At 37.9% G+C, this 26,787-nt stretch overlaps 1 protein-coding gene across 7 annotated transcripts in view; it reads right to left on the reverse strand.

Annotated features, from left to right (window-relative positions):
- The window catches only part of Hecw2 (HECT, C2 and WW domain containing E3 ubiquitin protein ligase 2), a 355,738-nt gene that overhangs the window by 104,006 nt on the left and 224,945 nt on the right, over nucleotides 1-26,787 (reverse strand). For all 7 annotated transcript variants that reach the window (XM_040294632.2, XM_040294631.2, XM_078017777.1 and 4 more), the window contains 7 exons: nucleotides 25,488-25,582; nucleotides 20,526-20,601; nucleotides 16,097-16,266; nucleotides 13,093-13,235; nucleotides 8,828-8,928; nucleotides 7,029-8,390; nucleotides 5,819-5,914 (listed from right to left, as the gene is read on the reverse strand). In XM_040294632.2, the coding sequence (XP_040150566.2) occupies nucleotides 5,819-5,914; nucleotides 7,029-8,390; nucleotides 8,828-8,928; nucleotides 13,093-13,235; nucleotides 16,097-16,266; nucleotides 20,526-20,601; nucleotides 25,488-25,582 (2,043 nt within the window). The remainder of the gene's footprint in view (nucleotides 1-5,818; nucleotides 5,915-7,028; nucleotides 8,391-8,827; nucleotides 8,929-13,092; nucleotides 13,236-16,096; nucleotides 16,267-20,525; nucleotides 20,602-25,487; nucleotides 25,583-26,787) is intronic.

Consider the following 26,787-nt stretch of genomic DNA (forward strand, 5'->3'; position numbering starts at 1 on the left):
TTCCGCATAAGATTTTATTTACATAAAGAGATTCATGGCAATAATAGAATTTGAAATTTATTATCTAGAGAAATTATTCTCAAGGTACAGGGGGACTTGGAAAACATACGAGAATCTCTTTGAGGATCAATAAAAGTGGAGATTCCTAGGACACACTACAATCTTCAGATTCAGATTCTGAATAGAGGACTCACTTTTCTTTTTAACCTTTCCAAGTGATTCCTAAACTAAATTTTGAGAAAACTAAAATTTTAAACTAAAACTAAAAACTAGAAACACTAAAATTTGAGAAACACTGGCATATGTTAATAAGCACTTATTACTGAAGCTAATTTACTGAACAAACTCATGGAGCTAATGCTAGATTTCTCAGAGGTCATGAGATGTGGTTTCAGAAGAAGCTAAACTTCAGCTTAAGTACCCCACATTAAAATCTAGGAACGAGTGGCCTCTTTGACATCCTGAAACTTAAATATAAATACTCCACTCTAAATAGTTAAGACAGTAAGAGGAAATTCAAGATTTAGAAAGCTGGTAAAACTCTCTCCATGGCCACTGCCATAGCACCGATTCCCTAGGCAGGGCAAAGAGGCAGACGGGGCAGGTAAGGTCTTAAGAGTTTTTAGAATCAACATGTGTGGGAAGGGGGCAGGGTTGTACTATTGATCCTTCTGTTCTTGTCATCATCCTCTTTCCCACTCCCTCAAACAGGACTTTGGTCTCCATTGGACGGCCTGGTTAGTGATCAGATGAGATGTAAATTTATCTCAGCAAATGGGCAGATGGGGAAGGAAGGTCAATGGCCAAAGGGAATGAGCTCCATATATATCAGGGGAAGCCAATGAACTGTATCAATCAAGGGGGAGAAAGGACTATGGGTGGGAGCTTAAATTGGTTACAGTGGACTTAATAAACCCCAATCCTGAATGGTTACATTTAAAAGTCCACCATGAGAAAATTATAAAACTATGGTATCATCACCAAAATGGCAAGCTGGTACAGCCATAATAAATTAGTTTGAATGAAAAAATATAAACTTTGTGATAGATGACAGATGGTTGTGTTTAAAAGATTTCTTTGCTGTTGTTGTTATTTTAACACTCAAGTGAGTCTGATTCCATTTGTATAAAGTGCAAAAAACAAAACATGATTGGGGAGTCAGGATGGTGGGTCTCTTCCCCATCAGGGGGAGTTAGTGACTGGCAGAGGGCCCAAAGAGGATTTCTAGGGTGTTGATGATGTGCTGTTTGGTTGTAGAGGTATGTTCAGTTGGAAAATATTCAGGAGGCTGAATGTGCTGTTTTCTGCTATATTTTATTTGAAGAAAAAAGTTTTAAAAGTTCAGGTAGCTGAATATTTTGTCCCTTATTCTTTAATTTTAAGCAAGTAGCTTTTTAGTTTAAGAGCATCAATTTGTTTTCCTCCAAACTCAATTTTAATCTCTAGAGATTAAGAACCCCTGGCCCTAAACACAGTTGAAACTCGAGGATTAATTACACTTTTCGGATTTGCTGTCTACTTTCAGGCTTTCATTTGGAAGGATGCTTTAATCACAAAAGTATGCAATCACAAAGAGGTGGTAAATGTCTCCCTCTATTTTTCCAGGCCTACACATTTGCACTCATCCTATACATAATCCAGCAACCATGCTGGGATCCTATCAGAGCTCACCAACGCAGAGCATTCATCCTGAATCCATTCCTATTCCTAGAAAAAGTATCCTTCTGGGGAAAAAACACTTACACAATAATCCACATCATCTCCAGTACAGCAGGGGGTTCAGTTATAAGTACACTGGAGTCAATAAGAGGAAAAGAAAACAGTTTTTCAGAGGGGCTGGGATTGCTCTTTTTTTCCCCCTTAATGCTAAAAAGCCCAAAATTGTCATGCTGATAATGTTGTTTGCTAATAACAAACACTGTTATGATGAAAGGTACAGACCCCAGATGTCCCCTACTGGGCGGCACCACTGAAAACCACTGAACAAGGGCTGCACGTCTTGGAATTTGTGCTCAGTTCACATTCAGGTCCACCCTATCTCCTTGGAAGGCTATGGACAGCACCAGCCCTCCTCCAAGGCCTGGCCTTTCTTATTACTATGACTCATGAGAACATCTCTTGATCAGTGGTTATAGGTACATGGCCCACAAGGTCACAGTGAATGCTCATGGCCTAAGGTGGGAGTGAGATTTGGAGGATCAACTGGTAAATCACTCCCACAGCTGAGCAGTTGGTACCAAGTCTAAGATCTGTCCCCAATCCTGAGATAGGAGGAATGAGAATGGAAGAAGCAGCAAACAAGCCAGAAAACCCTGGTTTAGATAAAAAGAATTCAAGAATAGAAACTCGGGAACTAAGTGTTACTCTGATGTGATCAGCTATAGGACTGAAGTGGCAAAGCCAGGACCACCACCGAATACTCTTAATTGGGGTGTTTAATCACCAGAGAAAAGCATAAGTTTGCTGGACAGTTTCCTTACTGTATGTTGTAGCAAATATTTTTAAGGTGAAAATATATTAAAATAACAATAACGACAACAAGAATAGTGAGGAATAATTTCTAAAAATCAAGTTTGAGGGCCACCCTGCTTCTGTAGTTTGTCCTGAGGGTATGGACAGTGACTGGCACAGAGAGAAAAAGGTCACACAGGCTGACACAGACACTGAACAGGGGAAACCTGTCAGGACCCAATGTTGGCTCACAAAGTCACTGCGACTGCTCTTGTGGCGGGGGAGGGGCTTCCCCAGGGAGGTTCCTGCTGCCTAAACCCATCCTGTAAGGGAAGAAAACTGAGCATGTGCAGAGGCTTCCTGGGTCTGACCTCAAAGTAGGAAATCATAATGAAATTTTAGTGAAACTCCCAAGCTGTCTGATTTGAGATGTCACTAGTATCAAATAAATCACATACCACTCCTTTGCTTCTATGCAGACTTTCAGAATCTACATTCACCTACCCACACAACAGCCCCTTCCCTTCCAATCTCAGATCAGACTACCTGTTGCAGGAAAAGCAATGTTTGAAACTGCCTCAACTTTGACTAGCATGGGATCTTAAATAAATTCCTTAATTCATCTGAGCTTCATATATAAAATCGAGCAATCCAATTAGCTGACTTCCACGCATCAATCCATAAACTATATATAAGTTTGATCTACTTCACAAAATTATCCAAACAACAAAAAAGAAAGCATGTGAAAGTGCTTTATTGAAGTGTAAAATAGTACTACACAAATTTGAGTTACTATAAGAAATACTTCTTTTGAAAAGTAGAGCTGTTAGCCTTAAACTAATTCAGTGAGGTCATTTAAGAGATGGACCAATCTGCACACTCCAACCACATGCCCCTCAGCTGAGCTACAGAAGGCAAAAGACACAGAGGAATGCAGATGTCACAGTTGTAGGTCAAGGAAGGTCAGAGGTGGCAATAGAGTGTCTAGCCAGAAAAGGAAGGCAGAGTGGCCGGGTGGGGACAGACAACTAGTGAGGGCAGTCGACTGTAGGAAGGATGAGACAACACGTGGGAATGGGGGACGGAGCTCAACAGTCATCAGGCACACTCAGACCCTACTTTGTAACCTACCTACCTCAATTGTATAAATCCATAAATCCTCAAATTTGCAAACTGCTTGCTCCTGCGATGTGTGTGTGTGTGTGTTTATGTGTGTACTTAATCTCATTTTTAGAGGAAGGCATTTTCAGTTCTGAGTTTTTAAAATATAAAAATTCTGGTTATATTTTATTAAAAAAAGCATCATTTATTGAGTACTAAATAAATCAGGAATGAGGCATATTTCTCAGTGGGCATACTATTAGAATTCTGGGCAAGACAGTTCTTTGTTGGGTCAGACTGTCCCATCATTGCAGGAGGTTTGGCATCTCAGGGCTCAGCCACTACATCCAGCAACTCTTTGCAAACACTATTATGATGAAAGACAGTCCACAGACCCCAAGTGCCCCCTAGTAGGGGGCACCACTGAAAACCACTGAACAAGGGGGACATGTCTTGGGATTTGTCTGCCTATTCATCTGTCACTCATGAAATAGAATGGACCATTAAATTGCTCTCACTTGTGATCATATGAACTTATTGAAATGAATTGTCAATTGTTTGCAAATAAGAAATACCAAGAGGAATTTTATCAATGTAAGGCAATTATCAGTGTTAAAAAAATTGAGGTATCATAAATGGTGATTACCACTTCAGCAAGAAGCTCCTCATCCTCACTGACTATAAACTAAAGAACAAAATTATGTCCAACAAAAATTGGAGCAATTGATGTGACTAGGGGGATGCCACTAATGGATGAACTTGTGCAATGCTGTCTCCTTATCCTGCCCCCAGAAGCTCTGGTTACTATTAATCTACATACACATACAAACAAAGGTCTCCCAGAATAATTCGTCATGTTCTCAATTCATTTTGCTCCAATTATACCTAAATATCTCCTAGGAATATTCCTCTTTCCTGACTCTGATCTTTTCTCCCAGAGTAAACTATAGGAAGTTTTAATTCCTTGTCCCTTCACCTGCTTCAGATGACAAATGATTAATTAATCTCTTGTTCTATTTTTTAAAATATTTTTTAGTTGTTGATAAATCTTTATTTTATTCATTTACTTATATGTGGTGCTGAGAATCAAACCCAGTGCCTCATACATATCAGGCAAGCGCTCTACCACTGAGCCACAATCCCAGCCCCTTGTTCTATTTTTTAAAATATATTTTTAAAAAATGTATCTTAAAAATAGGTTTCCTATGACTAATAGGTTTTAGTGATCCAAATGTACAAACAAGTGGAGGATCTGGTACAACAGAATTTCAAAAGGATTAAGCCAATTTTTGAAAAAAAAGATAGTACTATTTATCTCTTTTGTTAGCTTCTCCAAAACTAAGAATGAATTCAGTATTTTGGCCCTTTAAATTCATGCCCTCCTCTTCTTATATCCCTCATTTTCAAAATACACAGTCAAAGCTCTTGCCATGATCCCACATAAGATGGGTGAACAGAGAAGAGGGTGAATAAGAAGAGAAAAGCAACAAAGCTAAGGGTACATTTTCTAATGTTTTCTTACACACAGTATTTACTGATCTGTATAATTATTCCTCAAAAATGCATTGGTTTCACAGAACAACACTACTTTAAGGGACTCTAGAAATTTAAATTGAGTTTAAATTTTGTCCAGACTATGCCTGGCACTTTGAATGCAGACTGTGTAACTCTTTCCTAGCACCACTAATCCTCAACCATCTCTCCTCTAAGTGCTAAGTGTCTCCTGAAAGTAAAAGAAATGAAACATCTTTTAAATCCCCAGATAACTGTCATGGGCCCCAAAACAGGAGGCTAATTTCTGAGATTAATAACATTTCTCTTCATATCCCCAAGGGAAGACTTCAGAATCTTGTGCTCAATTATTTTAAAAAGATGGAAGTAAACAAAAAGGCAGTATATTACTCAGAATGAGGCTTTTCTAAGAAACTGGACCAATTTGTCTGCTAACTGAATGAAAATTCATGCTGCTATTAGGCATAATTTTTAAAGATTCTATTATGCACCCAATTGCCCAATATTTTTGGATCTTACTTCCATGATTACAGTATTTACTCCACAGGCAGTGCAGTGTTTACTTTTCCCCCAGCTGTCTTTTCATTCAACAGAGTGAGGCCCAAGAGAGTCAGGACATAGCATTTTCCAGACTACATCACCCTGTCAAGGAGCAACCCCAAGACTCCTGCCTCCCTAGGACCCATGGATTGGATCTGCTTGTGTCCCTTGCACCCTGTGATTAAGGTGGGCCCTTTAATCAACAGCTGCTCACTTGGTGGGAGAGCCTCATCCACCCTCTGGTACCGGCTGACATCCTGGCGCACTGAAGGTAGTGACCGCAAGGGCTGGTGGCCATTGGCTTGAGAACCTAGGATTAAAGATACAAAGTTACCTAGGTATTGCTTTCACTCTCAGTGTTAAACAGTCTTCATTAAAAAAAAAAAACACTTAAAAAATAAATAAAAAAAAAAAAAAAAAAAAAAAAAGATCTAACATCAATCCTGAGGCTGGTATCTGTTTTCTGTAGTCTCATTTCCCATAGGAGAATCAAGAAATGAAAAAAGAGAATAAATAGCAATTTATTTATAAAGCAATGTCCTCTGCATACATTTCCTCCCCCTTTGTCCCCCTCCTCCTCCCTCACTCACCTGGCCTCTGCTCTGCACATGCACTAATGCTTTAGGGTATAAAAAGGCCACAAGATAATGAAAGAAGCAAAAATAAAACAGGAGAAAGAGGAAAAAGAAATAATTTCGGTAGAAAAATTAATTATAGAATAAGAAAACCATGCCAATTTCAGTCTATCTTATTTTGGCATATGAAATAATTACCCTTTAACTTTTTAATGCATCTCTATTAAAACATTATAAAAGAATCATTCTAGAGAGCCACATTCACTGAGATTCAATGCAAATTTTATGTCTAAATTTGCGTCTTCAGACACTGGCTTGTGCTTCAAGTGTCAGAATGTATCACCTAACTTGATTGACATCTATTATGCTATGCAGGACAAAAAACAAAAACAAAAACAAAAACTGATGCAAAGCACATACTAACCTGCTGCTCTGAGGTTTTATGAAGGGGTGTGACTTAGGTTTTCTTAATAACCTCTGTAGATTATACTAGGTCGAAACTGCCAGTCTATTTGGTTTTGTATCAGGACCCATTAGAAATTCATTATTTAAGTTTGAAACCTCTTGTTTGCCAGGTCTCTTATTTTAGCCACAGAAGATGTATTAAATAATAATAATAATAAATACTGATTTAGAAACCAAGGCCTAACAAATGCCCATACATTTGTTCCCTGTTTCCAGCTCTTTCTGGTTCTATTTTTGATCTTCTCCCTCTTTCCCTTCTCATTCCTTTTGCTAACTTCAGAACCCCACAGCGAGGAATTCAGGTCATATGCAACTGCAATATAATTTGCATTGAGGGGAAAACAACACAACTTCTCTCCAAGCACTGAGTCTCCTGCATCCTACCTCCAGTAGCGCCTTCCTCCTGGGCAATGGCCCCTTCACAAGCGCCTTGGGCATCCCCAGCATCACCTTCTTCCTGGGGCTGGCTTTCAGGGGCAGCAGCAGCAGCAGCTCCCTCTAGGCTCCCTCTCCGCTGCCAGACCTCCCCAAGCTCCTCCTGGTCAGGTAATGTGGCTGAATCTGTCGCTGGCCCTTCCTCCTCCCCACTGGGCACCTGGACCACAGGTAAAGAACCCGGAGTGCATATGGGATCTTGAGACCCTTCAGCAGGGCCACTGCTGGGGGGCTCTGCTGCACAGGCCCCATCTTCCTCTTCCTGAGAAGAAAAGGCTGGGGTTTCAGGAAACCGTGCACTCTCCATGGAGGAGCACCGAGTGTCCACTGAGGACAGCTGTGTGGTCACACTCTCGTTGCAGGAGCTGTCAGCACCTTCCAGGTCACTCTCTCCCTCAGGCCTGGTGCTGGCTTCACTCACGCTCTCTGTCCTGGCAGGGTCGCTGGGTTCTGTTTCGGAGGACACCTGGGACGGCTCAGACCCCTGATCCAGGGACTCGGTCTCACTGATGGCTCTTCGGCTCCCTCCTGATGTGTCAGAAGTCCCCGTGTCCGCCCCACTCGTAGGCTGATCAACCTCTTGGGAGCCACACAACTCAGTGCTGCCCTGGTCAGCACTGGGTTGAGACTCTGGGCCAGTTTCGCTTTCCTCTGGGGCTGGGCCTGGGGGCAAGGAGCCATCTGCAAGCTCGGGAAGGTTCTCTGGCTTATCCTCAAAGGAAGCTGCTTCGTGCAGAGAGGTTTCCTCGTTTTCAACTGGGTGGTCATCCTCTGGCTTTGTCTGAGATGTCAGGCTGCCATCATCAGTTCTCGATGCCCTGCTAAACATGATCAAACCACCTTCTTCTTCCAAGGAAGATGGGTAACCCAGGTCTTGCTGGAACTCATGGTCTTCTTCATCAGAATCAATATGAAGCATTGCATTGAGTCTTGTGTCAGTGGGGAAACTACTCCTTAGTTTTGGAGAGGCTCCCATGGCCCTCTCAGAGGAGGTTGCTGCTCCTGGCCTGGAAGGGCCATTGTGTTCGATAGCATCTAAATAATCATTGAGTGAATCCTGACGGCCTCTGGGAGGTGAGGTCCTTGAAGAAGTAGAGGTTAAATCCTCTGTGTCTATTTCCAGAGTAGAACTAGTCCTGAAAGAATGCTTGGGTGTCCCCTCAGCAGTACTTTCCTCAGACACTGGTCCATTAGCACAAACAGGGCTGTCATGATGGCTCCCTGGCATGTCCTCGTCATCAGACGGGCTTCCTAGATCTCCGTTCACAGTACTGACTCCAAGGATCGTGCCAACAGCTTCTGGAGACGCATCTGGATGAGAAAGCAGCATTTGTAAAGGTGAACTAGAAATAGCAAATGAACTTTTCATGATCTCGTGACCAATTGGTTCAAAGAATTTGGTCATCCCACTAAAGCCATTTGGTGGTATTACCAACTTGCTGAGTTTCAACACTTACCCGACTACACAGCATGTAGCGAGTTTGACATGTGAGTTATGTATATGCTAAACTCCTGCAGGAATTCTGCTGCTTAGTTTCAAAATGCAGGTGAAATTCTAAGAGACATTTTGTGATAAACAGGCTTTCCTCTCTGCTTGGAAAATTTCAGCAAGTGATTATCATATTTCAAATGATTATTTGAAAGCTATTTTATTTTCAGAACAGAACACAAACTCAATTCTGTTCAAATGCCAACTGCCCAGAGAGCAAGATTTAGCAAGTGTTTATGGATGTGTACAGGCACCTCACCTTCATGGACAGAAGATGTGACTTCCACTTTAAACTGCAGGTACCCGCTCACATGATCAGCTGGGAGCCTTCTGCCAAGGTTGTAGCTGAGCATCTGATCCCTGCAGGAGGAGAAATGGTTCTCACATCCTTACTACACAGGTATCAGCCTTCACATTATTCCCACAGGCACCCCCAAATCCCACATATTTTCCTTGAAAATTTCAGACTCATAAGTAAAGAAAATACAAGGCACATTATAGCCCATGTGAACACTTATAAAGCCAGGGATAAAAGGAAACCTTGTTGAAAAGAAAATTATTAGGAGAGAGCAACATGGAAACACAGGAAAGGGCCATACACAGGCAGCAGACCCAGCTGGTATGATTAGATGGACTACTCACCTCTCCTTCCTCACCTGCAAAGGTAGGGGTGGACCTGTTGCCCCTCACTGTGAGGAAGCCTGGCAGATCACTGATTCTCAAGGCACCTTTGAGCCATGCTGATGGGATGGTTGGAGAATGTGTCACTATGGGGCCAGAGGGGTCATGTCCCCAACATAGTGCTGGAGGGATTCACAACTGGGTCTGCCCAGTTTCTGCCCAGCCTTGCTGCCAGGCTTGGTTAGCCACTTTCCTCAAGGATGAAATTCTCCGTCTATTTCAAGACCATGTCTATTTTTTGAAGTCAAATGCAATTACTTAATTTGCTTGAGTGCAAGCAACTCTTATTCTGAATTAGATTTTTTTTCTTCATTAAAAAATAATCAATGGGATAGTATCAAATCATACCATCTCTGTTCTCACACTGCCCTCTAATGGCTATTTAAGAAGGAGAACATCATGCCTCTGCCTAACATCTGCATTACTGGACAGTTTAGAGTATTCAGTCAGCTATTTGGCATAACTCTGCATAATTTCTCTGTTCTTCTCTATTTCCTCAGTACACACCTAATAGGCATTGTCTGTTCAAAAGAACACATATTAAGTTAAAATCCCAGTTCAGTTCTTATAAATTATTCTGGTCTCAAAGCAAGACTTTCTTAGAGAGTTCTTTTTCTTGCCTAGAGATGACATTGTGATAATTTCACTTTTTTGATTGATGCTTTGATGTTTCATTTCCCATACAGATGTCTTACTGTGTGCCCTGTATTACTCTGCTGAGGGCTTTATGTGCATTATTTCTTTTCATTCTCCTAGCAAGCCAGAGGTATTGGTAACCCTGTTTTCTAGAGGAGGGAACCTAAGATGCAGCCAGTCAACTATTAAGTGCCAGACCTGGGAATAGACACAGATTCTGTGTCAACAGAAGCCCCTCCTTGGCAGTCACTGCACCACATTTTTACATACATCTCAGTGATTCCAGACCAGTTTCAGTAGCATGCATCATAATGACATATTGCCTTGTGGGCCACCTTGATTTGAATAATATCAATGCTTTTCCTATTTAAACAAAAATTCTTCTGTAAAGTAATGCAAAGGGGTCTGTAACTATTAGACACTACAGGTATGTTCAAAGCCATTTAGAGTGTACAAATAACATTATATGATGACTTTTATCTGCATAATGACAGGGATGTCTTTTTCTTTTCTTCACCACTATTGTCCCAATATTTAGACAGTGCCCAACACACAGAAATGCTTGATATTTGTCCACTAATGCATGAGTTGGACCTGCTCTCAACTTTGTTGTTCACCCATCTCTTTGGAGACTCAGTCCTTTAATAATAAAATCATCATTTCTGGGTTAAAAATAAATCAATCCTCCTCTCCTCCTCCTCCTCAATCAATAAAAGCAAAGTGTTAGTGTTAATGATGAAGATTTATAAAACTGATGAGTTTTATTTAGGAAATAAATATTTGTAAGAACTGTAAGGAAAGGTTATATCTACCTGTTTTGCTCACTATCTCCTCTCCAATGCCCAACACAGTGCTTGACATTTAGTAGGCACGTAATATATAATTATGTATATATAATAACATATGTGTGTGTATATATATATATATATACATATATGAATTAAACTAATTAACAAGTGAAACTTTTTACTTGGAAAATGAATTTTAACTGACAAGATACTCAACTATTCAACTTGTAAGTACAGGGAACCCTCCCTATTCACTGTCGATTCTGAGCCCAGAGTTTCCCCATTCACTGAGTACCTGTCCAGGGATTCAGCAGCTGTGCTGGTCTTGCTCACCCTGATTCATTCTGTTTCTCACTGTCATATATAATTCTAAAGAATGTGTTATACATTATTATGAAAAAATGAGTGCAAAAACATTCTCACTAAGACAGTCTCTTACTAACATAATCAGAGGAATTGACAAAGCATAGGATCATGACGTGCCTTTTGGAAGGAACAGAAGTCATGCTCTGGTAAATGTCATGTTCAAACAAATATTCTTGAAATAGGTTATTAGTTAGGAGTTCTAGCTCATCCTCTACAACTGCATCCTGTAAAAGTTCAACAATTTCAAAGAACAGCATGCTACCAAATGCCTAACCAATCAAATACAGCATTTTTCAAGAGGTATCAATTATTTGATGGAATACAATAATCATATCAGAATATAGATTTATATGTAACAGCTAATATGCTAATATGTAGTATCATTGCAGTGATTTTAATCTACTTAGAAATAATCCATGATTCTGATATTTTATGAATTCATGTTGGACTTGCTTCTAGTACACATAGAATCCAGGACTGGTAATTCTCTGGATGTTCAATTCTTTAAAAGAGTAAATCAAAAGCCAGAAAGTGAATAACATTTTCAATCATGAGATTTTATTTTTCCTTGTTTGTTATTGCTGGCATACATAAATTGACACCACCAAGTGTCATATATATTATGTAAATTACATGATTATAATTATATAAATTAAATGATAAATATGTTATATTCACTGTACTCAATTCTCACTCTCTATAATCTTTCACTTTTTATAAATGCTAAAAATAATTTTAAAAGCTTTCCAAAATATATCTATTAGAAGCTCTAAATGTTATTCTTAAAAACAATTGAGATTTCTCAGCTTTCATCAGGTAAGTCAGGTTGTTAGAACTTCATATACTCTTCCGACTTGCTATGGATGGCTCAACCACAAAATCCACTGCCTCTGACCATCAGGAGGGTTAGACTCCATTAGAATCTCTGAGTTTGGGGCTTTGAAGGGGCCTTAGAGATTATGTGGTCCAAATGTTTTAATTTTCAGATGAGAAAATTAAAGACCAAGAAAATTGTGATTTGCCAAAATCAAAGAGTTGATTAGTAGCAGAGTGAGTATGAAATATCAACTCTCCATAGGTAACAGTAATATTACATTATAGCCAGTCCTTGAGACGTTTCAGAGACACCAGGTTCTTTCTATAGCAGATGGATCCAAACTTAAATCTCAGCTCCACCATTTGCTTATTAGCCTAGGAGTCTTCTCTGAAATTAGTATTATTACATTATCTACCTCTCATTGCTGTTGAGATTACATGAGCAAATGAGTGTGATATACTTAACCTCTGACATACAGTGGACTCCCAGCATCTTAGGTGATTATTGTGACTCCTAATTACTACTGTTACTTCTGCTGCTACCATAACCACCACCACCATATGTTCAAAATGTTATCCTACAGTAAAAGAGGTACACAACCAGATGCCTCTTAGTGCCATCTCAGAGCACATGTGTTAGAGTCTGCTGGTACTTACCATGTAAAACCATGTTCAATATAATATAGAATGGAAATATGCTATGATTTCTTTACTCACAACTTACTAAAAACTCATACAAAGAAAAGCATGGATCACATGTTAAGATTCTGTTGATGCCTGAATGAATGCATATGTCTAGGAGCTTACTATTATACCTCCTTATCTAGGTCTTGTTTTGAAAGGCCACAAACAAGGTTGCTTTTATTTTTCAGAAATAATAGCTTCTCCAGATGGGCTTAATTAGGATAAAGTAAGTATCCTCTGACACTAAATTCTGCTCTAGGGAGAGTTTTATAGACAGAGTTCAATACATTAAAAACACAATTGAACACTGAAATATGATTCTGAAATACAAAAGGTACGTACATCTTGAAAAAGAAATAGATGCCAAGAAAAAAAGATACATAATTATCATGAAGTGCTATTGACCCCGTATACTTTTAATAAATGTAAGGCCACTTTTATTTTTAAAAGAATTATGTTGTCACTTCTTGTCAGTAAGAAAAGTCCTAGGGCTACCAAGTCATTTCTGTACAAACTTATCTCAACAAGATCCCTAGAAGTCAGAGCTGATTACCCAATGGCTTGTCGCTCCAGCAGCCTCTGGACTGGAATGGTTAGTTTCCCCAGGAAACGTTTGATAATAGGACGGCTCTTGGCAAACTTGTCTTTAATTTCAATTTCCAGGACATCAGTTAGAAGTGCAAAAAAGGAATATTTCTGAAAGCAAAAGCAGGGAACATGTTGGTTCAAAACAAGGACAAATATAACACTTTACAGTGTAGGAAATGATCTCTCTTAAATTGTAATGATATACAGGGTCCATAGTACTAGAAAAATCTATGGCTATTATGAATCCTGTATTTTGATATGTGCTGGATTAGAATGAACTGAAATATTTTATTAATAGCCCTTTAAACTCCTAATCTCATAGGATTTTTGAAGTTGCAAAACATAGTTTATAATATTCTTTCATTTAGTGCTTACAGTAGGAACATCTATAGAGTACTGTGATATCCCTAAAAAGTATTAAAACAGTTTTTAAATGGAATTATTATCCAAGTTTAAAAGACACATGGGGTCATTTTTTTCTTTAAACAGATGCATTTTATCTACATAATTTATGCCTTCATACAGTTGGCCTTTCCCATCTTTAGGTTCCTCATATAAGGATTCCGCCTACGTCAGTTTGAAAACATAATTAGGTCTACAATGGTTGCAACTGCAACAAATATGAACAAACATTTGTTTCTTGTCATTATTCATGGGGTCATTTTTTCTGGGACAGAAAACAAAAGCAAGAAGTTAAGATAGGCTTTGTTTTTATTTAAGAATGTCATTGGGGAAATCTAAATTGGAGTTAATAAGTATATAAAATAAATATAAAAAGCTTTACTCATTTTATCATTAAGATGGGAGGGAGGAGGCATGGGTAAAATGGAGAAACTATGATGGGGCAAAGGAGAGGGAGGGTGCGGGGGTAGGAAAGATGGTGGAATGAGATGGACATCATTACCCTTGGTACATGTACGACTACCCATATGGTGTGATGCTATATTGTGTACAATCAGAGAAATGAAAAGTTACACTGCAATTGTGTACAATGAATCAAAATGCATTCTGCTGACACATATACCTAGTTAATATAAATAAATTAATAAAAAATAAAATTTCCTTTTTAAAGCTGATATCAGAATAAATAAAAGATAGGGCCAGAAAACTAACCAAAATAATGTCACTCTTTCCCTGACGGAATCCACACAACTGCAGTGATGTGAATAGTGCCAACCAGCTTGGTGCTTAGGCACCACAACGCTTATTTAGTCATAACAATGAAAGTTCTCCAAGGGCCAGGCAATTTGGCATCTGCTTTATGGAAAAAAAGCACTTACTTAGAATGAGAAAGCAAGCTCCACTTCTGCCTCTTGAGTAGTTAGTCACATAAACACTTTAACCTTTGGTTTATTTGATTGCTTACTTGATTATTTATTTTTAGTACCAGGGGGTTGAACTCAGGGGCACTCAACCACTGAGCACATCCCCAGCTCTATTTTGTATTTTATTTAGAGACATGGTCTCACTGAGTAGCTGTTCATTTTTGCTGAAGCTGACTTTGAACTCTGAATTCCCCTGCCTCGGCCTCCCAAACTGCTGTGATTTCAGGCATGCACCACCATACCCAGCAGGCTTTGGTTACTTAATCCAAAACAGAGAGATGATTATCTCATTCCATAGCCTCCCCTATCAGGCTTGCACTGATGACTGCTCAAGAAAACTTGCAAATACAAAATGTTAGAAATAAAGTTATTGCTTATTACAATACCATATTCACTATGTGCCTTCTAGAGATTATATTGAGATTAATTCTGTTTTCTAGGCTTTGAAATATGTTAGATTGAGGGGTATGCCTCTAAGTATTATTTCTTATTAAGAGATCCTATGTGTAGTTTTTTAAACCATGTATAAGAATGCAAGTGATGTTTGCCTGTTCAGATAACCAGAGCAACTGCCCAGGAGACACATTTTGCTGTGTTGACAAGGATCAAAGAGTGTGTCACATGTCTTCTCAAATTGGTTTTAGATCTACTGCATTATCTCTCTCCAATTAAATACCTCTACAATATTGTTAGAACATATTGCTGGATCCCTGAGAAATGGTGGAAGAGTTGATGCCTTGTTCAAGCTGTAAGTAACCACATGGTGTCTTTTTGTTCATTCTCTGACTCTCCGGATTTCTAATGAGAAAATCCTTTGCTTGATATGGGCACTAGGATGACGGGCAGCATACTGTCGCTGTGAGGAAGTCTAAAATACCATCAACACAATCTGCCATCACTCAGGGTGACAACTCTTAGAATGGCTCATGCAACAAAAATCTAGAAATCCACAACAGATTTGCCAAAGCTCACAGAGAAGTTCCTTCAATTTGAAAAGAATTCATGTTAGGACAAAAATATCAAAATTTTAAATAAAACTTTTACTCAGGTTCTTCCAAGTAATAATTACTGATCCTGTTCTTATTTAAAATTTTGGAATTTTGTTCATGGCAAATTTCTGGCATTGATTTTAATTTTGTAAAAAAAAAAAAATAATTTATTAAGTCAGGCACGGTGTCATGTGCCTGTAATCCCAATGACTCACGAGGCTGAGGCAGGAATATTGAAAGTTCAAGGCCAGCCTAAGTAACTTAGCAAGACACTGTTGCAAAATAAAAAATTAACAAAGGGGTAGGAATGTAGCTCAGTGGTAGAGCCCCTCTTGGTTGAATCCTCAGTACTGCATAAAAATAAAATAAAATAAATATATACATCTTTATTTCATTAAGATATTTATTTTGATTACTGAATCTTTTGGCAGACCCTTAAATTGTGTCCCTGAAGTAAATACCTCAACTGTCTTGGACCCAACTTTAATGAGATAGAAAAATTCAGTCTAATTGTACCCTCCTTCCAACAGAACCCTAGACATCTTAGCCATATTGCGCACACCCATGAATAGTTCAAGGTGCATAGAGCTCAGAAGGTGAACAATGAACCTGGCTGACATTCTGTCAAGTAGAAGACCCCTAAGGGCCGTCTTACCTCTCGGTGCCAAATAGGATTAGTGGTGTTACTGATGATAGTAGACCTTCTCTCCTGCCCATGGTGAGCACAGGTGGGGAAACTGCTCTTCTTCCCTGGCTGAATGGACATCTTAAGATAAGGGTCAGGATTGAAGAACATCCCTTTCTTTAGCCCAACTGCCCTAAGATCTTTAAAGAAAGAGAGAGAAGGAGGGAGAGACAAAGGAGGAGGAGGAGGGAAGAGGGAGGGATGGAAAAAGGCAGAAGGAAGGATCCACATATCCTGATTAGAACAACAGCTCAAAGATAATTCACTCTTAATCACACAAGAGGTTCTAACACAACAATTCGGTAAAACAACAACAAAATTTATTCACGCTATAATTGCTTGGACAAATGAGGACAAGTGGGTTATGGCTGCAATTTCAAAGATGGTTTTCCTCACAGGTTGTAAAACTGAAGCCAAACCTTTACCACCACCTCACACCCCTGCGCTCCCTATCCTGGGAACCTTTAGATGCCAGCAGGTGCATCTTTACCACCTTTCCCAGAGTAGTAATTTGGCAACCAGAGTTTTAGACGGTGTCTTGAGAAAAATCCTTAAATAGTTTTTTGGACAACAACTTCCTTCATGAAAAAAAATGAATCTTTTATATACATATGGAAATGAGTTTGAATTAAGTTTAATTAGAGAGGAAGCTTCAGAGTACACATTCATGGTTGCCATGTTTAAAATGCTATATGTTTCATAAGTGTGAAGAATATTAGGTGGAAAGAGTAGACCAGAAATGATTCACAGAGGTGGGTCTTCCCTGCTATTTTAAATAGTTCTACAGATACTTTTTCTATACTCTGTAATTTAAATATTTGATGAATGTCCTAGAACTCACCTTAGTTTCACAAATTGTCATGTGCATAAATGTCCTAGCTAAAGTCTGTTTAGTGAGGAAACTGATACTTAAAAAAAAATAGTCAGGCTAAGAGATACAAAAATGACAGGAAAAAAAGATGGCCCTCCTGGTTCCCCAGTTCTGAGATTATCAGTGGATTAATGTAGTTCTGGGAGCTAAGCAATCATGAAAACTTCTGGAAGAAAAGAATGTAAGTAACTTTATGTGGATCAGTCTGGAGAGGTCCTAAACACTCTAGTTCAGACAGCATCAAAACCTGGGGCTTTTCAAAGGGTCTCCAGGGTCATCTCATGGAAATCCATTTCTGAAACTAGAAGGTCTTTCTTAGGAGAAGAGAATTGGCCTGGGGCTGGTTGACCATAGAATCCTCCAGGTCAAACTGGAGAGGGCTTCCAAAGGCTCACAAGAACTCATGGCCTGGACATATGTGAAGAAAGCAGGTGAGGACTGCCCAGTGACACATAACTGGCAGGAGAAGGAGGAAGCTTAATACGTCAGCAAATACTGAAGTATTCAACCAAAGGACCTTGTGTCAATGACACTGCATGAAATATAATACAACCTTTAGCCTGACAACCAGCAAGAAAGGGAAGAGACAAAGAAAGGACTAGACAGACACTCAGAAAAGCTGCTGTAATTTCATTGTCCTCACAGACCCTATTGCTGATGCTTCATAAACTAAGCAGTCACTATGAAATGCAGCGTTTGCACTGTACTGTCAGTTTAATAGTGCCACACATTTTCACTTGATTTTATTTAGCATAAAGTCGCTTTGAGAGGGAAATGCAATTTACACATTTATTTTCTTGCCTTTGAGTAGGCTTGTCTTGGACTCAGAGGCAGAATGATATACTTTAGACATTAAAATCTACTTCCAGACAAGGAATTTCTTTGCAATAAATGAAGAGGAATGTGGACAGAAGTGGCTGCTGCAAAGTCTGGCAGAGCTAAGCCATTTGCAAAAAGTGTTCCTTCAAACAAGAAGCATTTCACCAGAAGATTAAGTCACTGGGATAAAAGATGTCACTGTTAGATAACCCTGATATTAAAATCTTCCACAATGAGAAACAAGACATAGTACAAACACATCTTCATTAATAAATACACTACCAATCATTTTTAATCTGATAATTTAGTTCCCTTTATCCACTTCACTTGTGCTCTTGCTTCTTGCTTTTTTCTTGTGTATGTTTTATTGTTCATATCCACACCACATGATAGGCCAAAGAAGGACTTAAAGTCACAAAGGTATGACATGTTAAATACCCTAGTTACAGCCTTATTTGGAAGAGATTTAAAATATTAATTCAAGCACAATTTTTATTTTAGTTGTGGAGTTCAATTATTTGTATTCCTACTTATCCTTAGATACTCAAGAGTAGAATATTTGTAGGCAACCATTGTACAGTGCTTCAATGCTCTCAGATAAAAATTAGCATCCACAGTCAATATGTTACAAACAGATTAAGCTTCTAGAATTAACCTTATGGAATTGCTTTCATCTCCTATGATTTTTAGCCACTTCTGTGTATCTGCAAATGTCTGACTCTATGGTTGGAAACAAAAACAGATGTTAGGTAACCAGCCTCCATGTGAAGAGAAGTGGGATGCTAGAAGAAGTATTAAAAGAAGCATTTGGCTGTGCCCTGAAATTTATTTTTCTACTTTTCAGGAAATGCTCTAAGAATTTTAACCTTCCAGATGGTCATTCTCCCATGGTGAGTTAATAGCATGCCCTCTGGAGTTAAAATCACTATGTGAGTATTATATTTAGAATGGTATCAATTGAAAGCATGAGGCAATAACTGTAAACTAAGAAACCCATTGGGTATAGAGCGAAATTTCATGTTGTACAAAAGAAACCATGGTATGTTTGAACTTTAAATTTTCTGAGCTATTGGGGTTAGATAATTGTTCACTACTATAACAAGGAATTTCAGTACCTGCAGCCTCTCAGGACTACGAAGTTCTAAACAACCAAGATGTTTTCAGAAAACAGGAGATAGGGGTAGGAGAGTAGTACAACAGGATTTTAGCTGTCCTTCTAAAAACCTAGATGTTTTTTAAATCCTACGGGTTCCAAACAAAATTATTTAATAGGCTGAGGCAGGAGGATCACAAGTTCAATTCCAGCCTCAACAACTTAACAAGGCTCTGTCACAAAATGGAAAAGTTAAAACCAAAAAGGACTGGGTATATAGTGCAATAATAAAGAGCCCCTGGGTTCAATTTTCAGTAAAAAAAAAAAAAAAAAGAAAAGAAAACTATAATTAGTGGCCAGATTTGGACCATAACCTGCCAGTTCAATTAGCATGTTGTATTACATTATATTTGAAGTATAAACTTGTGAGATTCACCAGAGAACCAAAGCAAAAAAGGTTTTCACATGCAACAGCCTCAAAGGAGTGGGGAAGGACTATGAAAAAGCAAATGTAGCTGCTGGGAGGGATGTGAACAGATGTGCATGCTTCAGTCATTTGTGACAATTGTGCCTTGTGGAAGAGTCTGATTTTAAGATCTCACTTTTGAGAACGTCTGTTTTCACTCACAACATTTTTTCTGCAGTCAGGAAAAGTGGGTCTAATTTAAATTTCAGAAGCACTACATCACAGAGCAATGAAACAAAACATCTTACTGTGACAGACATCAGTTAGACTTTGTTGTCATACAATTGTCTGTTTTAGAAGTCCAATTCAAATACTGATCTTGGCGTATCCTTGACTTTAAAGCTACCAGTTCATTTTTTTTTTTTAATCAGTGGCTTTCAGACTTTTCTGACAATGACTTATGCATGAAATACATCTCACCTTTTCTACATTGCAGTACATACATAGATAGATATGTACATTTTTCATGCAAAAATTTTCAGTTTGTATAAACTGATGTTTTGGCAAAAAAAAAAAAACAATCCCTTTGGTAGTAAACTTAGATTATTCTTTTTTTTTTTTTTTTTTTTAATCACTGGCTTCAGCTGAACCAAAGGCACAGACTGAAAAAGGGTCCAAATTCATGGCTCAGAGAGAAGAGCAGTACATCAACTGTATGAGAAACACACAAGCAGCCAGAATATTTAGCTAACAAGAAAACAAACAAAAGCTTGTTTTATTCACTTTCCAATTTTTATGTATATTCCTGCACAGAAAGAAGTATACCTTAACTTTTTTTTAAAAAAAGTATACCAAGTCTTTAAAATTTTACTTTCTTTAACTGAAGTAAGCATAATCGTTCAAAATAATCAAAACTCCTCAGTGGAATTAGCACGTTGTGTTACAGTTTTAGTAACTACACATATAGTCCTTTAATCATCAGAAAACTTTGTAGAAGAAATAATTTATGAATTTATATTAATGATGTAATTTCATCAGGGAAAAAGGTATACGTGAATTCCTAAAAGTATGACCAAAAATTCCAAAACAATAAATTCACATGTTATTTATGGGATTGTGCAGAAAGAAGGAACTATCCCTATCTTTGAACTATCCCTACCTTGAAATCAGACACTTTCAAACTAGATGCCACAATTAAAGACATTCTTACCTGACAAGGTAAAGCTGACCAGCTTCCGAGAATGCAGATTTCCTGAAGCACCTCCTTCCATGCCCTCTGCCCCCATCTGAGGAGAAAAAAAAAGTATTTGAAGTGTCAACACAGGTATTATGCTACCTTATCTTCCCCAGGAACTGCATATGTTTGCAAATACAATGATTTTTGTATCAAAACACATTGCAGCTTATCTGTAAATTTCCAAATCTTGGAACAAAGAAATATAGATTCTTGAAGCCAAACAAAGGTTCATATTCAAATTTGATCTTACCCCCAAATTCAAATAACGAGTTTTGAAATCCTTTATGAATATGAATCAGCCTATCTTGTATCCTTTTCTCCTTTAATGAGAATAGAGTTGACATGAAGTAAATGCACTTACACTTACTAACAACATTATTATTTAACACTTCCTTAAGTTAAACACTAAACATCAAATTCCTTCAGACTTATTATGAAAACCTAAAAGAAATTAAATAGTTGATTTATATCAGACTCATTCACACGTACAGTCATCCTCTCTTGAAAAATATGTGAGTTTCCACAGGGGTGTCCTACCTCCTTTCTAAGCTTCTATTCTATTGTGCTGTAAGTACATGGCACATGCTGTTATAAAGAACAATAATAAGAACTTGTGGTGCTATTGTACTGATATATTTTTTCCTAAAATCTTCCAAGTAAATTATATTTCACATGAAACCAATCATTTATAGACCCCATTGCAAATTTAGGCCTTTCTCAATTTATGCACAATTCTGGTACACTGGAAGACCTTCATGATACTCTGATAAAGAAGTTCATAACACTGGAAGAGACAGAATTGAAGGCAGAATATATTCTGAATCATTGGAGAGTGGAAATTACACTTTAATTCTGAAGTTTGGATTTAAACCCTCTGACCAAGATTCTTTTCTTGACCAAACTTTAATCAAGCTCCCTTGAGCCCTCTGCTTAAACTGGTGCTGATCTTGGGCTCCCATTTCCATCTTTGTAGAGCTGAGTTTAAAAAAAAAAAATGATGCTTTCAGTATTCAGAGAATCCCCATTCTCCATATCTGATCACTTTTAATATCAGACCAAATTCTTCATCCTCCCCTTGCCAGGTGATATCTGACCACCCTGGTCTGCCTTCAGTAAGAATTTTGTTATTCAGTTTAGCAAGAATCACCCTATCCTTTATTTATCTTTTATTTACCCGTTTAATAACTTTTCATCCACGGACCTCATGTCCCCCACTCTGCTTCCCTCACTTTCGTTTGTTATATTTGTAATTGTGCCAATTCTTAAGGTCTCTTTTCCCTATTGTACTAGTTCCTGATTAAAATCTGCTTTTACCATTTTAACTACTGTCCAGGGCTGGTTTTAACGCTTTGTCTTATTTTTGCTGAATGTCCCATATTCCTTTAAAGAAATCAAACATAATCAGGAGATTAAAAACCTGCACTAATCCAAGCAAAGTTGAGAAATTCCAAAAGAAATTCCAAATATATGTCAAATTTCAAAATGCAAATTTCTACTGTCTTCTCTGTAATTCCTATACACTAGTTAAGACTATTTTGTGTGATTCTTAATTGCTTCCTGGTTGTTTCACATGTCATCTGCAACATACCAGGGTACCATCCAGGTATCTTTATTTCATTTCGTCTATAGAACCAAATCCTTGATGATCATAGATTTGGTGCTCAGCAAATATGTGTGGTTTCTTAAATTGTTTTTGTCCATTTGAGTCATCATTCCCAGGTTAACTGGGGCAGAAGCAGAGTAAGCTAGCCAGACAACTGACCACTCTGACGATTGCATCCTGCTATCATGACTCATGACTCTAGACTGCTGGGAAGTAGTGCAGACCACCCGAAAGACAAGATATGCAGCAACCTTCCCCTTGTTCTATGCCTGGGTGCAGGCAGACCTGAAAAACCAGGGCCTCACTTCAAATGGACCACACTGTTCAGTCAAATGTGTCACTCCAGGAACATGACACCTCTATCTGCTATAGGTACTTGTGCTAAGTGAGTTACTTGAAAAGATTCATAGCCTATCTTCATTTAAAATGAATTAAATATTATAAAAAGCTAACAGGAACAAAAGAAAAGGTCCTTTAATTCTAATTTAAAAAAGTAATTCACCAGCTGGCAATACACCACTCTGAAACAATTCTCAAAAAATTCATAGAAAAACAGTGTCCCACCTGACCTCTTTTGGATTTTAAAATGCTCATCTGAAATAATACTCAAAGAATTCAATTTTATTATTCATTCTAAGAAAGCCAGGAAAGACCAAACATTACCATTAATACAGGGACATTAGTGGTAATAAACACATTTGTACTCGGTGTTTAGAGAGGTTTTAAAATAAACTCATTACACAGATTCATTCCAGGAAAACCAGAAGCCACACTGTCAACCAAGTGTTGAGACAATATGTGGTAGTGAGTGATGGTGGCCTTAATCTGCCCCTTCAGCCGAAGGATTTCCTGTTCCAAGTGACTGAAACACATACCAATGAGTATTCTCAAAAACAATAGCATCAAAATACAAATGACAGTAAAGACAATTTTTAAAAAAAATCCTGATTCATTGCAAAAGGACATGTGAAAAAAGAGACCATATGATTAGGATGGTAGCACATTTCCATCCCTAGGGAGTTATTTCTTCCAGGTCTAGCCTTTGCATCTGGACATGGTATAATCACACAAGGTAAATTTTTTGAATATCAATGTTGTTAATCAGTCATAATAATGAATACACATCATATACTTAGGGGACCATCATGCACACCATTGATTCCCCAAATGATGTTTCTCTATGAGACAACACTTAAATTCTGGATACAGACCCAAGTGTTTCAAGCTTAGTCAGAAATCTATTGACCAACAATTCTTAGCCTGTCTTTGAACCAAAATATTCCTAAATGATTGCCAGTGCTGCATCTACGAAGCTCTTAAAGTGCTCTAAAATCTGTTTGCAGCAAATTAATTATCTCCAAACTATCTATAGGCTTTAACAAAGTGATCTAAATGCAAAATCAATGGAATGAAATCAATGTTCAGTCTGCTATAAACTCCCACTGCCTCCTGTGATATCTGGGCATTAAAATTGCTCAAGTCTAAAAACTCTGACTCCAGCAAATGTTTATTAGCATTACTAGTTATTGTCTAATTTCATAAGCAATACATAGTCAAAGGTTTTATTATAACCTGCCCACTCTTCTAGTTTTGTACCTTCTCTTTTTAGAATATTTACTGGAGCAAAGTCCATTCCAGAGCTTACTCTTCGACATGGCAGATTCTGTTAGTCAACAATTGCTATTCTTTTGTGACCTTTGCAGTCTTAAATAGTAACGTGGGTTATTCTTTTATATTCTACTCTAGGTTTTCTACAATGGGGACTCAAAGATGGTCTTATTTATTTATTTATTCATTTTCTATTGTGTTATTTTTTTGTTGGATCTTTTCAGTTATAATGATAATAAAATTCATTTTGATATGATTATATAAGCATGGAATATATCTTTTTCTAGTTAGCACCCCATTCTTATAGATATACATGATGGTGGGATTCACTATGGTGTATTAATATAAGTACATAGAAAAATTATTTTGGATTCATTCCACCACTTTCTTTCCTTTTCCTATCCTCCATCCTCTGAGTGTTGAAGTATTTTCACACACTGTCCCCTCAGCCTGAAATGCTCTTCATCCTAAATAACTTCTATTCACCCTTCAGATTGTCTCTCATCACATCTTCTTCAGAGAAGCCTTCCTACTAATATGATTCTCCTTAAAGAAGTATCACTCAAAGAAATACAATGTAATTTGATTGATATTGCTGTCCTTCACCAGACCAATAAGAGCCACAGCTGTGTTGTTCTTATCATTTCATCCCCAGTACCTGGCACTTAGCAGGCACCCAGTGAATATAAATAAAAAGAAAAGACTACTCAATTCAGAGGCACAGACACTACCTAAGACAGTGCATGGCAGGTCTGGAAGATTTCAGAATGCCATATTCAGAGATTGCTTTCTGAATTATAGGAACTCCACCTGGTCACTTGTCTATTTCCAAAAGTGCAACCATGTATAAATGTAGATACTCATGGACACCCACACACACAATTTTGTAAGATCCTACAGTACAAAAGTCAACATTTTTTGTTATATTCATGACCTAGTTTTTATTAATGACTAATAAAAACTGCAAGGTTCTACATATCTTGGGCCCTAAAAATCACCTCAAACCATAATCCAATCATCATATACAATGGACCCATTCATTACAAGAATGCTAGAGTTTTAAAGTTGGTGTATTGAATGAAAAATCATGAAGTTTGTTAGGAAAGTTTCATTCCAAGAACAGATAAGTTTCTTTTAAATGTCCAACACAACCAGTTTCCTCCAAAAGTAAATTAGATTATCTGATCTAATTGAGGGCCTGATAGAGAAGTTGGCTTCTAACAAGTGGCCACATTTTCCTAAAAAAAAAAAAATATAAACAGTATCTTTAGGCACTACACCCCAACTCAGCATTGAATGGAATCCAGCACTTTGATCTTTGGGTTGGCAGGTAAAATCACCCACTATTTAAATGGTTACATTTTCTCTTTTACTCCCTGAATTCATGTAAATTAAATTCACCTAAGATGCAATACCAACATTTCCTACCAATCAGCCACCCAAACCAAGTTTAAAACCTTTTTGTGATGGGACACTGGCCACTGTGCCTCATGAGAGGGTTCCCTGCGGAGCTGCCACTACACAGCATGTTTTCCCACTGATTTATATTACAGATTCAGGTATGCCAACCTTGTAAGCTATTTCCTTTTCTAAAACAGTGCCCATGCTGTTATGCATTTCCTTTTTCCTTGTTCATAGTAACCCTGTCAGGGATGCAGAGGCAAAAATAGAAATCATATCCCTGCATGCACCTCATGAGGAAGCTGGCAGAGAGGGGCACTCACCATCACAGCTGGGTTCTTCACGGTGATGCAGGGGGTCGTGGCTCGCAGGGCTCCACTAATGCCATGGTAGTATTTAAAACAGATTTTTATCTCCGCTGAAAAGTAAAGGGGAAGGGACAGTAATTTAAACAATGAAAGAAGTCACGTAGGAATCCACTGAGGAAACCCATCCTTCTCAGGCAATGTCACTCTTGACTCTGTGAACAATCCCTTCTTTTCCAATCAGAGACAACAGATTATACTAGATTACACCAATCCCTGCTTGATTTTGTATGCGCTTCTGAAACATCTGAAGAATAGCTCAAACATATCAGAAAAATGATGCATTAAAAACCATATACCCAAACAGCGTGGAGATAAGAATAAAACTAGCTACATTTATTAAGAGACTCCACAATTTGCCAAACAGTGTTATGTCTCATGTTCATGCTATTATTTAACCATCATGTCATGCTTGGGAGGCAGAAATTCCTGTCAATGTGTTAGAGATGAGGAATTGGGGTTTGCTGTAGGTCAAACAAGAAATGACAGTGGGGACTAAAACCCAATCTGCCCAAGGTCCTAACCTCTACAATACAGACTGTCACTGTCAATAGAAATAAAGAAAAAAATAAAAAAAAAACAAGTACAAAAGTATACCACAGTAGAGTCTATGGGAATTTGTATTATTTTAATTTTCCAAATGATTTGAGTGCTGACATTAGAGATCAAATTTGAGAACTACATACATACATATATACATAAGCACACGTAGGCATATGTACATATGTGTATATGTTTGTGTGTGTGTGTGTGTGTGTGTATATGTATGTACGTATACACACATACACTTCATGACATTCTGTTAATTTAAGCTTGACAAAAATCATTACAAATACCAATTATGGTCTTTGGAAAGTAATTACAATATCAATGAGCAAGAAGACAAAATGTGTTAAATATAAAACCTACAATCACCAGAATTTCTCAACATACAGAGCATATGAGTCTCGGAAGTGCCATGGCCAATACATTTTTCCCAAGGTGTCATTCTATATTGGCAATGATGCCAGTGGCCAGGCCCCAGAGAGAGTCCTGAGCTATAGCAAGGAATACCTTTTTCAAATGAATTACCAAGATCCTGAAAGTGGAGCTACTCTCTATATTTTCTCTAGGAAGTTAATTTTCACTGACTTTCCAGATAGTACCCAAAAGGACTGGTTAGCTTGTTTAAGAAAAAGATAAAATAATAAGAAAAGTTCCATCATGAGGTAAAATATTCAATCTATTAAGTACATTAACCACAATCCAATAACTAATT

The sequence above is a fragment of the Ictidomys tridecemlineatus genome, chromosome 7 (genome assembly GCF_052094955.1).
Source record: "Ictidomys tridecemlineatus isolate mIctTri1 chromosome 7, mIctTri1.hap1, whole genome shotgun sequence".
Taxonomy (NCBI): Eukaryota; Metazoa; Chordata; class Mammalia; order Rodentia; family Sciuridae; genus Ictidomys; species Ictidomys tridecemlineatus.